We start from the raw sequence: 14,898 nt of genomic DNA, 5'->3' as shown, positions 1-14,898 counted from the left end.
GGACCTGACATTGGTATATAGTGCGCTGAGCTCAATGACCGTTCGGTCATCGATTTGCGCCTTTTTGGCTGTGGTGTAGCAGTAAAGCTCAGCACCACTAAACAGCCGGACTTAGGTCCTCACAAATGTTAAACTAACCCTGAATATACGCTATTGTATGCCCTAATTACCCTAATTACCGTAATTCTCCTAATATATAAATAGTCACATCTTTAAGACCTGAGTATTGGGGCGACGAGTGGACCATATCTCAGGATACTACTCAGAACACACCTCAGAATCATGCAACCAATTTCTGAATCATCTGGAACTGAGATCCCCTTACCGCTAGACCAGTGACCCGCTCGGCCGGACCGGTTGCTAATTGGATAGTTACGTAGTTGTCCCGAGTTGGTGCCTTAAGCACATAATTCCCCGGATGGACGCTACCCGCGGATCCAAAAGTAGGACTCGAAACCCGCGGATCTTTGGCTGAGTCGGGGAGGTTACCCGCAGGCCATATCAAGCCCTAGTCTACATATTTTAATTTAGGACAGCACCTCGACCAGTACATCATTCATTTGCATCAACAATCTTGCGGCCATGCCACCACCCAAGCTGAGCAAGAAGCTCGCGTCAATCCAAGGGGTTCGACTTTTTGGATCCTCGTCCACCTGGGACATCAACATTCAGTACTCGCCCGACTCCCCTCGGGGCACGATCGCATCAGCTACCCCGCACGACAGGTCCTCTGCTGATGACACTGCGCAAGCGCCGCTGGCTCTGCCAGCCTTGACTCACCCACACATCCACCTGGACAAAGCATTCGTCCACAGTGAGCGCGAATATGCAGACCTTCTTCCCTCCACTGGCTCCTTCCAGGAAGCATTGTCTTTCACCACAAAGGCCAAACAGCAGTTCTCCCTCCCCGATCTTCTCAAACGAGGAGAATGGCTGCTGGCCGAATCAGTTGCATCGGGAGTGACGGCCATGAGGGCGTTTGTGGAGGTCGATCATACGGTTAAGCTGGTTTGTGTGGATGCGGCGGTGGCATTGAAAAAGCAATGGAGCGACGTCTGCGAGATCCAGATCGCGTGCTTCGCGCAAGATCCGATATTCTCCACGGAACATGGAGAAGAGAACATTAGCTTCATTGAAGCGGCGCTCGAGCAATATCCTCAAATCGACGTTATTGGAACGACGCCTTACGTGGAAGCCAGTGTCGAGGCGGCAAAAAGGAATATCGAATGGGCGATCGACCGCGCCATGCAACTTGACAAACATCTTGACTTTCATCTTGACTACAGCCTTGACCATGGCAAGAGCCCCTTGCTTTGGCATGTCTTGACAACCCTTCAACAACGCGGCTGGACAGCATCCTCGATGACGAAGCGAGTGATGCTCGGACACTGTACACAGCTTACTCTTCTCACTGACGAGGAGTGGAATCAAGTCTCTCGCATTATCCATGAGAACAATCTCTCAGTGAGTTTTGTCGGCCTACCGACCAGTGACATGTACATGGCATCGCCGCTGAACCGGGAGAATCTCCACAGCCAACCCAGAGGCACCTTGCGAATTCTCGAGTTGATCCGCAAGCATGATCTTGACGCGGTGATCGGAGTCAACAACGTCGGCAATGCCTTCACGCCCTGGGGTCCGCCAGACCCGTTGTTCCTCGCTTGCTTAGGGGTGGGAGTTTATCAAGCTGGGACGCAGGCCGATGCTGAACTCCTGTATGAATGTGTCTCCACGCGTGCCCGGGCGGCAATCGGAGTGTCGGCATCCAATCCGGGAATTACTTTGAAAGTGGGTGGCGAGCCGGATCTTCTATTATTTCGCGATCGGGACGATACTGGGTGTGGGGTTCCCCGGCCACGCACCAGCGTTGCTGAGATTGTATGGGATCCTCCCGAGCGATTGAACCGAGATGTAGTTTGCAACGGACGGCTGAAGAGCTCCGGGACTCACACTAGTCCTGATCCTATGTATCAGTTTTCAGAATAGGCGATGACCGCCAGACCAGTCGAGGAGGAGTGGAGCGCACCATGATATATGCTGATTCTACTTTGGAGGCATCAATTCCTGTACATAGGGCAGAAATATAAGAAGTATAAGGTTGGCTACCTACGTATGATTTAGACTCAGGCTGGCTGGTTCGTTTCGGGTAGCCAGGCGACGAACTATTTATAGCACAGATCACGGCACAAGTCGGGGAATCACGGAGGCGCCATAATGAACACGCTCCAGAGGTAGGGCTGGGTCCATATCCGGTTGAAAATTGGGCATGGAGAGAATGATAGACACGTCACAAACAATGCTAGGTAGTATCGCCCGAGAGTGTCCATAGGCGGGGGTATAGTGTACATCCACCGAAACGTCGTAGTGAATTATCTCAGCGTAGTCAGAAATATTTAAGCTACGGTAGAGGATCCCGTAGAAGAGTTCCGTGCCCATCTTGACATGGGAAGCTTGAGCGCGGCTTGAATTTAGTCAACAATTTTTGGACTGAGGTGACCAACGAAGACCTATCTTAGTTAAACAATGAGCCGTGGGCCAGAGTGAACAGTTGCAATAGATAAACCCATCATCATAATCTGATATAGTATATTGATTCAGAAACAAATCTAAAAAATGTACATAACCAATGACGTGTCCTACGATACCCGATTCTGTCACAGCAGCCTTAATTGATATCTAACTCATAGATGATTAATTGGCATTGGGTTAGATATATATGTAAGAGCTTCTCAATACTCAGCCTGTGTGAATAGCGATCTTATAGAAAAGCATATTGCGACCTTGCTAGCAGTGATAGGCTCTCACTTTTTGAATTAGCTGTAATACACTTTAATATAGTTCTTATCTACCTCAACCACGAGACAGCTCTGGTATTATATATACTGATATTCAGCAAAGTAAGTCGACGTTAAGATTAGCCTTTTCTCTTCTCAGGCGAAGAGACTAAAGGAAAAGGACTACAATACATGGATTTGCAATCTAGTGGAGAGTAAAACGTATAGCGAGAGAGAAGAAAGTTCCATTGCAATCACAGAAGAAAGGAGGTTGTATGCATATTCATGGGTGTTGTAGTTATTGTACAAAAATACTTAAATCTGCCAACTAGCTGCTCCCGTGCGCTCCCGGAGACGCAGACACAAGCCCTTTCCTTTCCAATAGCCCTCTAAAAGCGAGAGTAAGGGAGCCTAAGATAAATATTAGTATGTGAAATCCTAAAACAAGGATAGGGGCAGCCTCCCAGAGGAGAGAGAAGACGTACCATCTTCCGCGCAAGGTGATAACGGCGAACGTGCCATTCTCGTCAACTTCCTTCTCGACCTTAGTGGTGAAGTTGATTCCGCTCATGATGCCGTCGCCGAACTTTTCGTTGAGCACCGCCTTGAAAGAATAGCCATAGTTCTGGATAATCTCGTACAGCCGGTAGATGAGGGGTTCAACAGGGGGCATGGGCCCCGAGCGGCCTCGGTCAGGGAAACCCATCATCTGGGCGGAGAGGACGTCACACGGCACATCTAGCAGCGCTGACAGCTTGCTAACGTCCTCTGCCGTCGCCTGCGCCTGTCCGTAGAAGAGTGCCGCGCAGGCAACCTCGTTGCGCCCGATGTGCACCGCGATGTCCGTGAAGGTCAGCTTCTTGGCCGTCTTCGCGTCGAAGAGTACTTGGCTGTACGCTGGCAGGCGGTCCACGATGGACGCCTATGCGATTTATAATGTCAGTGACTTCCGTTCTATATGCTTGGACGATAAATTTGCATATGTCCATATGAGTGCTGAAGTAGTCATCGGTAGGGACTTACATCGAGAGCGGCGAGTCTCCGTTCTCCGGACATTTTGACTGCTTCTGATGGATATAGATTGAAGAGTGACTGAAGAGTCGACTGTAGGCAATGATATAGTAGGTAAGGCAGATAAGGTGAATTGAAACCTGGCGATACAACAACTGGGACGGCTATGGGTAGATATTTATACCTGAATATGGCTCCCCTGGACACAGTCTTTGGTCATGATGTTGATTATTACTGCTATACAAACCCTTCCCAACCTAGGAATCGTAACGATCTCCGTCCCGAGGAGCGGAAACTTGATCCGCGGAAGCTGCGACGAAGGACATTGGTCAGTCGTGTATCTTCTGGGACCCACTGTGGCCATCCGAGAGCTCAGCCCTAGCGAGCCGCGGAGCGGGACTTGAATCCACGGAAGAGTGGATATGATGACATGTCTTGGCTGCCAATTGACACCAGCAGATCATACTATATAAACTGGAGACCATCCTGGCCTCAGTTTGTTCTTGTCAGTCAACTCGACTTAACTTAATACAACTTCGTTATCGACCTGCTCTTTCTTTCCACAACACAGCAGCTTAATCAGCCCCATCTACAAACCCAACATGGCTGGCAAAGACACAAAGACAATTTCCAAACATCTCCAGCAGACCTATGAGCAGATGTTTGAGAACAACCTCGCCTGGGCTGCTGCACAGGGCGAGAAGGACCCAGAATTCTTCAAGAGGCTCGTCGAGGGCCAGAGCCCCGAGTACCTTTTTATCGGATGCAGCGACTCCCGCATTCCCGCCGAGCAGGTCACAGGCCTACAGCCCGGTGAGGCCTTTGTACACCGAAATATTGCAAACGTGATTTGCAACATCGACCTTAGCGCCATGAGTGTTATCAATTATGCCGTCCGCCACCTCCAGGTTAAGCGCATTATTGTCTGCGGTCATTATGGCTGTGGCGGCGTCCAGGCTGCCATGAGACCCCAGGACCTAGGCCTACTCAACCCCTGGCTTCGGAATATCCGTGACGTCTACCGCCTCCATCAGGATGAGCTAGATGCCATATCCGACAATAGAGCGCGCTACGACCGGCTCGTCGAGCTTAATGTGATCGAGCAGTGCCGGAACGTCATCAAGACGGCGGCTATCCAGCAGTCGTATGTGGCCAATGGATTCCCTGTTGTGTCCGGGTGGGTATTTGGGCTCCATGACGGTCTGATCAAGGACCTGAATATTGATTTTGTGGCGACACTGAAGGATGTTCAGAAGATCTATGATCTTACATCCTAAAGGCGAGGTCTACTTGGCCAAAGAGAATAAGTTATTCGCGATCAATAGAGACGATGTAGGGGTCTGTTTAACTGGTAAATTGACATTTCAAAATGACCCGTGACATTCACAGCAAAGCTGCATCCGTGTTTCCCGCGAAGCTTCTAGATAAAGCGACTTGTTGCAATGTCGAAAGTGCATGACGAGCGGGCTGAGCTTGCGTGAGCCGCCCTCATGTGTTGCTTGTGTTAGGGATGTGATTGCTGGTTGATATATTCCTTTTGTGGCAGACGCCTTGAGCTTTGTTGGGTTTATGTGTATGCAAAACAAAATTAGCGACGTGTTTGATGCTGAAGCAATGCTCACAGATTCTCTCCATCTACACGGCTAAAAAAAAAAAAGGAATTCGAGGAAACTTGCATTGTTGGACTATTCAACGGTATGCACCACCTCACACAGGAGGAAGTCTACGTTTGGCAACTATAAGTGGGAAAGGTCCTTGCTGCAGTTACTTAAGGATTCAGGGCCGTCTACATGCCTACGATGATGGATACGGTCTCGCAGCTGAGTTCAGGAGCTTTTATATTATACTGTTAATGTAAGTTAGTGTCACGTTGCTTTGTTGCAAATGCCTTGTTTTATCATAGTTTGATTGCTCCATTATATACATTATGGTCTGGATGAGCTTCTGAATAAAATTGTCAGAAATAGCGTCATCTGTCGCACCCTTTTGAAAAGGCCAGACAAGCTAGTTCCCTCCTGCGAAATATGCGAGAAGCATTTGACAGCGCTGACCAAGAAAATAAATACTTGAGCTGATGCAATACCATGATAAGCCCAGTACAGACATCAAAGCCCTAGCTGCTTATCCTATCCGGACTTGTCAATAAAGACCAGATGATATGGGCCAATGCGGAGAGTCTATTCCAGTTGAGATATCATAAGCACGGTTCTGCTCACTCTTTGTTGGGCTTTTTCTACTTCTTTTCTTTTCTATTTCTTTTCTTTTTCCCTTTGTTTTACTTTTTTTACTTTTTACTTTTTCTTTTTCTTTTTCTTTTCTTTTTCCTCATAAACACCCTTGTATTCAATGCTTGTCAATGCAATGCAGAGCATGGGCATCAAAAGCATAGTGGAATCAGGCGAAAAGACCTACATAAAGCGGAAAGAAATGCACGCCGTGTGTCAAGACCATTTAGGGACCAGAAGCTGCTATCATTTTAGCAAAAGATTAGGCTGGAAGTCTTAAACGGCGATGAATGTAAATGCATTTATATTCCTCTCTGAGCAGCTTCGAATCCCCTTTCAAATGAGGGCAGGGCGATTATTTATTTGGAGATCGACGGCTTTTGGGAGTTTGGAGGATATCTTCGTTCTGATTAGGGCCACACGGTAAAGAATATTTATTGCCAAAATATCCTTGGTATAGCTCATAATTGTTACAAGGGTACATGGAACAAAGAGTATAAGCTAAAGATAAAGATGCCAATCTTCTAAAAAGTAGACTGAACTGGTTGAGAAAAACAAAAGCTGTGAGTAATAGTGCACCCAGTGGCACCGCGTTACAATGGAAAAAAAACATGAGAAATATGTTCAGATGTACAGATCCTGCAGAACGCTGGAGTCAAAAGAAGGCGTACCAATAACATCACCGACAATTCCTTAAGGGTTAAATTCTTTCAAGAGCACTTGCAGTGCAGCTTGGCGGTCTGCAAATGCAGCAAAATTCAGCTGGTAGCCCATAAGTCTTATCCTTTCTAGGCAGCTAACATACTCGCACTCAAGCTCGTTACTCTTCAAAATACTTGTCTCAACTCACAAGCAAGTCTCACCGTGTGCCATCGGATCATTCGTCCCATAAGCCTTCATGGACCCCTTCCACAGAACACATGGCCCTTGTTCAAATTTCCCATCTTCTTCGTATATTCCATGTCCAAGAAGTAAAATATTTGTAGTTTGCGATTAAAGTTCAGTGCCCCTAGCACAGAATCGCGCAACTTGCCGCTGCCAGGATCATAGCAGACCGCCAAAGGCGCGTCAAAATGCTGGAACCAATAATCCTTCGATGGGAAATAGTCCTGTCCCTCGATGACATAACATAGGTTCTCAGGAAAATAGACCATATGAACCCGCCCATGTCGGATGAACTTTCCCTGCCTGGTCATGGCAAGTTGGAGGGCTCCCCTTCAGCACCGATGCAGGCCGTATCCACACGATATTTAGGGATCCGATCATAATAACATCCCTAGTATCCGGTTTTCTCTGTCGCAACGTATGGTCCCAGGTGCACGAGTCCGTTCTTGGCGCCTTTTTTGTTTGTGCGCCGTTCTTTCCGGTGAGATGGTGAGATCCTCCCACCATATACCTGCGTCATCTGAGAGAGAGGCCCAAATGGAATTGACAGATGGGCTGTTCCACCATTCTCGATAGTTGCTGCGGGAAAGCCAGTAGGTGAACCGGATCTGGATTGGACCAGGCCCATCTTGTTGAAGTCTGTCGATGTGGTTTGGGGTTGGGCTACTGTTTAGGAGAACGTCCGGTTTGGTTGTTAAGGCTGCAGCGGTCCCTGACTTTGATGTCGATAATGGTGGGTACTGAATTCCAAAGATGGAATACACACGGGCTCAGCTTTGGGGATGGAGACCGCATACGTCATTTTGCATGTTTGTGCTTGTGATTTTCGCTTTAGGTGCGAATTGGGATAGAATGGATGAGATGATAGGGGGCAGATTATTTTCATAAAGTGCTAGGCATCACATATTTTGTCATATTAGACGTATATCTCGTGAATCAGAAACGCTGGCCTCTATGCCAAACCAGCACTGTACAAATCTAACTTGCTTGGGAGTATGGTTACTGATATCTGTCTACGACGATCAACAACATGGTGTAAAGGGGCGAAATGCCTTGCTATCTAATAACTAGATATACACAAAGAGGAATCGCTGAAAGGGAGAAAGGAAAGGGGAGGAAGTGTGCGTTCTCATACTACAAGGAGTCATGTGACTACGATAAGCGGACCAATCATATGTGTCAATCGCAGCGAAGGTGAAGCCGAGCAACATACAGGCGTAGCCCGTGACACATGGTACAAGGATCATTTATAGCAACAAATTTTCTAAGTGGACGTTTCGAGAGATATTGCATGCATGTCAAGCAAGGTAAGTTTGCATTGTACAACGTCGTCATTTATGAATAGCATGACATATAACTCGTCTTACTATCCCCCAGAAACATATATTGATATCACTAGATTGACAATCCCGCGATACCAAAGCGATATAAAGCGCTCTCATAATACTTGAAGCTGATAATCCACCACGTCATTTACGTCGCTCGCCCATGACCTACGCTGCTCCTATACACCATCCCCACGAACGACCTTCCGATATACTCTTTTATCTTTCCATATGTGCATAACATGCACAAGAAAGCCTGGCAGTATAATCATCTCCCACAATGGGAAAGTCACGTTGAAGCGCAGTCTAGCCCTGTGCCTGTATTTGCCTTGGGAGCCATCTTCGGTGCTTAAGGTAGGTATTTGCATGGCAGCAGGAAATTCTGCTGCACTCAGTGCAACATATTCATGTATGTGAGCGTTTCGCTTTTGGGAGGCTTTTTCATTGTCCCGGAGCACCCTGGGTGTCTTGCCGGCCTATAGCAGCACTACCAGCAGATGCACGAGTACTGAGCGAACGATGCTCTTTCAAATTACCACGCTTCCTGGACTATATATGATATAGGCTGCATCAGATAGGTGACAGCTAGTGTGTAGCTGAGGATAGTTCACGGTATTGCAATATCCGAACCAAGGAGCCCTCTACCTTAGCCAAATATATCTCAAAGAAAAACATTTATATCTAGTCTTGGAGTGGCTAGAATTCTATTCTCGCGTTCGAACCTCTGCGAAGGAAAGTAGTCTGTTACATTCAAGATCGTGCATAATGATACACCACTTCGGGATATCTTACTTTCAGAAGTGGATTTCAGTCTTGTTATATCCACTTTCCATTCTAGCAAATCTTTCCTTCAATCACAATCAGAGTGAGAGCAATATCAAAAATCAATCATGGTTAACCTTCCGACAAACGTCCTGTCTCTTCTGCCTAGCGCCAAAAGAACTGTTTCACTCCCCTTGGTACATTGCTACTTGGACAAGAAGAGTCTTCCGGTTGACCTTCAAAGAAAATAATCCTGGAATTATGTCAAGTCTAAGCTGGTGGTCCTTTCCAGGTCTCTTCACTTACCGATGTTTATATCACGACCCTGATCTGCTCGCAATCATTCCTTGACGTTGTTATGGAATGTTACTCATCTTCCCTATCAAGGAAGCATACGAAGCCTTTCATGCGCAAGAGGATGAAGGTATAATGGACTACAATGGATTCGGTGAGGAGGAAGTGCGGTTCACAGTTTATAGGAACTGGGTGCGGGTTTATCGCACTTTTGCATTGTTTATTGAATGGCAGAGCTCGCTCTTTCATCCAACCTGACACTGATCTTGAACGATTATTCAGACAAGTTCTGCCACTGCAGCCTGTGCCGGCGTGTGAATGTCTTGTGTGACAGCAGTGCTGTGGAGATGGCAAATAAGCTGCCCGCGAGTGAAGGAGAGAGCAAAATTATCCCAGCAAATACACCGAATGGACTTGTATTTCGTTCGCTTCGTGAAGTCTGGTGATCACGAACTTGATGGTTGCAGGAAGGGTCCACTCAATCAGGGCTTGCTAGGAGCCGAAGAAGACGTTCTTAGCGAGGCTGTCTTGGATCTAGGGTACGAGCATTTTTGAGGAGAAAGAAGGAGCGTGATTGTCAAGATCTGAGGTTCAGTCTTGTCGCGCCGGTACCAAGCTCAGGGTTAATAGCGCGGATAGCATCCCCCATGAATACCACCATTAGGCAGGGAGAATAACAGTTGACATTATGGAACAAGGTGCGCACTTGATAGACAAACCTGCAACTCTACTACAAGAAGTAATTAAACATCCATAGGACATAATAGGATTAACACTAACCTGATAAGGAATGTGCTCTTTGTTTGGCTTTTGATCAAGGTCACATCGATAAAATATGAACAAAACAAATCACAAGCGGAGATAGAAGAGACGAAAAACATACAATGGCTATTGTATGTTTTGATATTATCATTTACTGGGCGGCCTGGTGCGAAAATGGCACCTGGTAATCGAAGTGCTTCTAGAGATGATTCAGAAATGGTGGAAGTCATTCTGGGAGGGCCTTCACGAGAAAGAATATGCTTTTAGTTAACATTTTGCTTTGTTAAAAAACAATAGTAATATACCTACGCGAAGTCTTCAGTGAGCTGGAATCGTTCATCCCAACCTAGATGATATTCACCTGGAAGTACGCATGCGTATATCACTTATACAGAGTACTAATAGTTAAATAACATTGTTTTCCATTCCTATTCCAAACAATCCATAGTCTAGTGAGGAAATCCTTAAGGTTAATTATCAGACCTAGACTGAGTGGGTTGCTCGGACTTTAGATCTGAGTTACCTACTTAAAATAATTATACAAAAGCGGCAGTTGTCTCTGATAGGCAGTTTCCTTAGGCCCCTAATAAGCTTATTTAAAATACCACCAAGACTATATCGGCTAGTCCAGCTCAATTGTGCCAATTTCATCTCTTTAGGGATAAGTTAAAGTTTCGGGAATCATGAGTTTATTTTAATATAGATCACAAATTTATTACTTCCCCTCTGCTTTATAGTCTGTCACTTTATAGGCTATCTCTAAATAGGCTGTTTTTGTAAGTTTAAGCTGGGCTTGCAGGATTACTTCTTGGAAATAAACACCGCTGTTCCCGGCCATTGGATTTGGAATTGTATGACTCGTATTGCATTTCTCTATATATCTCCTCTGTTTGGGCATCTGTATATTGACACTACAATATTCAATAATGTCTGACAGATATGGGGCTACCTCTGCACTTCCACCTCAATCGGGAGAACCCTTGGTATGATTAACTGTCGTGAAGAACTGATGTACCTGCTGTTATACTTTACTGACGACCATGTAATATGCAGCGGAGGGAGGATGCGAGCTCAAGCTCCTTTACTTTGTCTATGACCAACCCAACCTGGACGAGATCCAGGGAAACCCTCATAAGGTCTTGGAGTTGATCCATAAATTCGAGAAAAAATTTATTTCATGAACGTTGGGGCAGCAAAAGGCAAGATTCTCACCAATCTCATCGCAAAGCTCAGACCTCAAGTCATGATTGAGCTCGGCGGATACGTGGGCGACTCAGCCATTCTGTTCGGAGATTCCGTGCCTCGAGCCGGAGGCGAACGCTACTATAGTTTAGAAATGAACCCTGAATTTGCCGCCATCGTAAACACCCTTATTGATCTGGCAGGGTTGCGCGATTTCGTCCGCATTCTTGTCGGACGAAGTGAGACCAGCCTTCACAAGCTTTACACCAGTGGTTAAATCAAGCAGGTTGAGCTCTTGTTCCTCGACCATTAAAAGCCTGCGTACATGACGGATTTGAAACTGTGCGAACAGTTGGGTTTTATTGTGCCTAATGTCTCGTTCTAGTCGCCGATAACGTTATTTATCCTGGAAATCCACCGTATCTAGAATATGTCCGCAGTACGGTTGAACAAAAATGTGAGATCACCAAAAGCGGTCCTGCTCACTGCTACAACACTGAGGGCTTCGCAGAGCGGACGGTACAAGCCTACATAGGCAAAGATGCGACACCGCTGTTTGACATTATCGGAAATCCAAATTTGGTGTATAGTAGCACTCTGCAGTAACCCGAAGGATCCAAGTTTCTGTCCCTGCACGGGGACCCGAATGAGACATCCCGTTGACAACCTGGGCAGGACGCTATCGAGGTTACTCGTTGTGCGGGGATCCAAGAGTAAACGAAGGTCCAGGGCGAGTCGCCTGTAACAAAATGATAGATGGATCATGGAGAGCCAATGGATGGGTGCTGCAAGAGTGTATCAGCTGGGAGAGGTAAGTTACTGGATGCTCGGTTTGTCAGCTGAGGACGCCATCGACTTCCTAATTAGGGAGGTGGGTCAAAGTTTCGACGCAGACACCCAGGTTGTTAGTTAAGGACGACAGCTAAACCTATTAGGATAATTATCACGTGTATAAGCTTTCCCTAAAAAGAAAGAAGACTTTTAACTTCGAGGACCGTATTCTTCTGTAATTTAACCCTACTTCTTAGAAGCTAAACACACTAAGCGTTTACCTTGTATAAAAAGTAAATTGGCTAAGAAAACATGCTCTGGAAGTGCTTAGCCACGGCGCTAGCTTAAAATTTTTAGTTTAACCACGTGATCGTGAGCTATTGTTAGGGACCTACCGTATTCGGTATGGTCACGTGGCCTCACTTAGTCACCCATCTAGATAGTCAGCTCGCCTGAGCCCCTTGAATTCAGAGAATTGTGCCTCGCGAACAGGTTATGAGACCCTCTATATCTTCCTTTTAGAGCTGATATTACGTGGTTTTAAACCACCTGTTTTGTCTATTCAATTGCCCCTCGAGGAATTGATAATAACTTCAATTAAAATGGGCCCGAAGAAGGGAAAAGCGCCTGCTAGGGATGAATCTCCATACTGTACACCTGGCCCATCCTCTCCTGCGATAATAAGACCACTACCACGAGATACTGCGTCGGAGGAGGAAGAGGATGATCGCATGGAATATGTGTCAAGGGATCAATTTAGGGATCTCCAAGCGCAGCTGCAGAATCAACAAACGCAATTGCAGAGTCAAATGCAAACTCAAATGCAGCAAATAATAGAGCTAATTCAACGCAGTTAATCGCCCCTTTCAAGTACGCCTACTCCAAATCCGAAGCCCACATCAACAGCTCTACCGCCACCAAGCGAGGATAACGCCGGCCGCGCGAGTATAATACAGGCAGTCAGCACCATGCGGAAGGATGTTGGTCGAAAGCTTCAACATAAACTACGATCCCTGAAGATTTCTAATTTTGCAGATTGGAAAGAGGATCTATTTAAAGACGCCCGTATTATAAACGCGGAGTTGATTTTGATCAACAAGGAGCTCAATCCACCACATAACAGTGAGGAGCTCAATTCAGCAATTTGGCAGATAAAGAATAAAGCTTTGGCTATCCGAATTACCATCAATGTCCGAGAAGTGCAGGATCGCCTAGGTGAGATAGATATCTCGAAGGCAGCTGCATTATATATACGAATCTATGAGGCAATAGGTCAGACGAAGGCCCAGGAGCGCTATGACCTAGTGCGAGAAATTATTAATATCGAATTATATAATGGCAATTATTTGGCGTACAAGAGCAAGCTTTCAACGCTTCAGGCACGCGCGAAACGCCTCCATGTGACTGTGGATAATATATTTCATGATATCCACTATATTCGCCTACGCAATTGGCAATCGAATTTCATAACAAATAAGCTTGATCCATTCCTTGCCTCAGGGGCAGGAAATCAACCGATTAAGAATACCAATCTAGTTGAGATTGGACGATAGTTAAAATTGCAACAGTCTAATACGCACCGTTCAAAGACTTCTAGATCAAATCAACAATCTGATGGCATCAAAAAGAAGCCGGATAACGAGTCACCGGACTCTACCTCTTCTAAAGATGCGAAATCGTCTTGCAGTTATTACAGACGACATTCTCTCACGAGGATATACTGGTATCAGAATCCCGAGGCAATTCCCTCTGATAGAGCAACGCCAGTGTTTCTCAAGCAAATCAACAAGTATAGGGCTACAAAAGGTGATCCTGCATATGCACCACCTGCACCGAAGCCCTCGGCCTCTGCGAATTATGTTGCGGAATCAAGCACGCAACTACCTGAATGGTATGTGGATACATGCGCATCGTACCACATGACCCCCAGACAAGACGTCTTTTCAAGTACGAAATTCTACCGACTGGTATGCCTAATATTGGCGGATCCTTAGGTGGACAAAAGCCTCCCCTCGCTGAGGGAACGGCCCGAATAACGTTTAATGATGTTACCCTTGATATACCAGAGGTGCGCCACGTACCTGGTTTGTCAGCGAATTTGTTGAGTTACGCGCAGCTCCTAAAGGCAGGTTTTAAACCATCGATCCCAGAGGACGCGTACACCAATATTGTTTTTACCAACGAGAACGGCTTGGCTATTACTGCAGTCCCTTCAACAACAAACTGTTATAGGATTAATAGTATAGCATACAAGACATCTCCAGAGGAGTTAGCCCTCGCGGCTATAGCCTCTAAAGCACCTCAGGTGGCTACTATAATCCAATGGCATGACGATTAGCGCACCTAATTACCCCGACATTTTGCGATTATCTCGTACGCCTGGCAGTCAGATTAAGGTTTCCGATCCCCAATCTCGGCCCTTTTGCGATATCTGCCATGCGGCGAATCAGAAACGCAGCCAATCTCATACCTTGGCAAAACGTGCCACGAGACCTCTTCAACGCATTTTTATTAATATTGCGGGTGGAGGTAATACTCTGTCTGAACGCTATAAGCAGCTTAATGACCCTGCTTCTCGTACGGGTTCTCGCTATTATATGCTGATAACAGACGACGCAACACGGTATTAGTGGATTATATTTCTTAAAGATAAAAAGCTCGTCCATCAACATCTCGAATAATGGCTTAGCCACATGAAAAACCAAGGCTTTCAACTGCCTGCGTTCGTGCATTGCGATAACAAATTTGTGACTGAGGAAATAACGAAATAGGCAAATAAAAATAGTGCGAAGTTAGAGTCAACTAATCCCTATTCCCTATAGCAAAATAAACCAGGCAAATACACCAACCGGATTATTATCAAGCATACGCGCGCGATTCTGCATGATTCTGGATTACTATATTAGC

At 46.1% G+C, this 14,898-nt stretch overlaps 4 protein-coding genes across 4 annotated transcripts; 3 read left to right on the top strand and 1 right to left on the bottom strand.

Annotated features, from left to right (window-relative positions):
- Nucleotides 1-582: 582 nt before the first annotated feature.
- ATNIH1004_006367 (uncharacterized protein) lies at nucleotides 583-1,986 on the top strand (the record flags this gene model as incomplete). The annotated part of the gene is made up of 1 exon (XM_033571002.1): nucleotides 583-1,986. One exon carries the CDS (start codon nucleotides 583-585, stop codon nucleotides 1,984-1,986), a length of 1,404 nt encoding a protein of 467 aa, XP_033427034.1.
- A 192-nt stretch (nucleotides 1,987-2,178) lies between these two features.
- CYN1_2 (Cyanate hydratase) lies at nucleotides 2,179-3,830 on the bottom strand (the record flags this gene model as incomplete). Its single annotated transcript, XM_033571001.1, has 3 exons — nucleotides 2,179-2,461; nucleotides 3,260-3,696; nucleotides 3,798-3,830. The coding sequence occupies 3 exons, from the start codon at nucleotides 3,828-3,830 to the stop codon at nucleotides 2,179-2,181; spliced, it is 753 nt and encodes a 250-aa protein (XP_033427033.1).
- Nucleotides 3,831-4,387: 557 nt separating this feature from the next.
- ATNIH1004_006365 (carbonic anhydrase) lies at nucleotides 4,388-5,062 on the top strand (the record flags this gene model as incomplete). The annotated part of the gene is made up of 1 exon (XM_033571000.1): nucleotides 4,388-5,062. One exon carries the CDS (start codon nucleotides 4,388-4,390, stop codon nucleotides 5,060-5,062), a length of 675 nt encoding a protein of 224 aa, XP_033427032.1.
- Nucleotides 5,063-11,215: 6,153 nt separating this feature from the next.
- Nucleotides 11,216-11,826, top strand: ATNIH1004_006364 (uncharacterized protein; the record flags this gene model as incomplete). Its single annotated transcript, XM_033570999.1, has 2 exons — nucleotides 11,216-11,459; nucleotides 11,606-11,826. 2 exons carry the CDS (start codon nucleotides 11,216-11,218, stop codon nucleotides 11,824-11,826), a joined length of 465 nt encoding a protein of 154 aa, XP_033427031.1.
- Between the last annotated feature and the right edge of the window lie 3,072 nt (nucleotides 11,827-14,898).

The sequence above is a fragment of the Aspergillus tanneri genome (assembly GCF_003426965.1).
Source record: "Aspergillus tanneri strain NIH1004 chromosome Unknown AapTan_4_pilon_pilon_pilon, whole genome shotgun sequence".
In the NCBI taxonomy this organism is placed as follows: domain Eukaryota; kingdom Fungi; phylum Ascomycota; class Eurotiomycetes; order Eurotiales; family Aspergillaceae; genus Aspergillus; species Aspergillus tanneri.
This window is presented reverse-complemented; position numbering and strand designations above follow the sequence as displayed.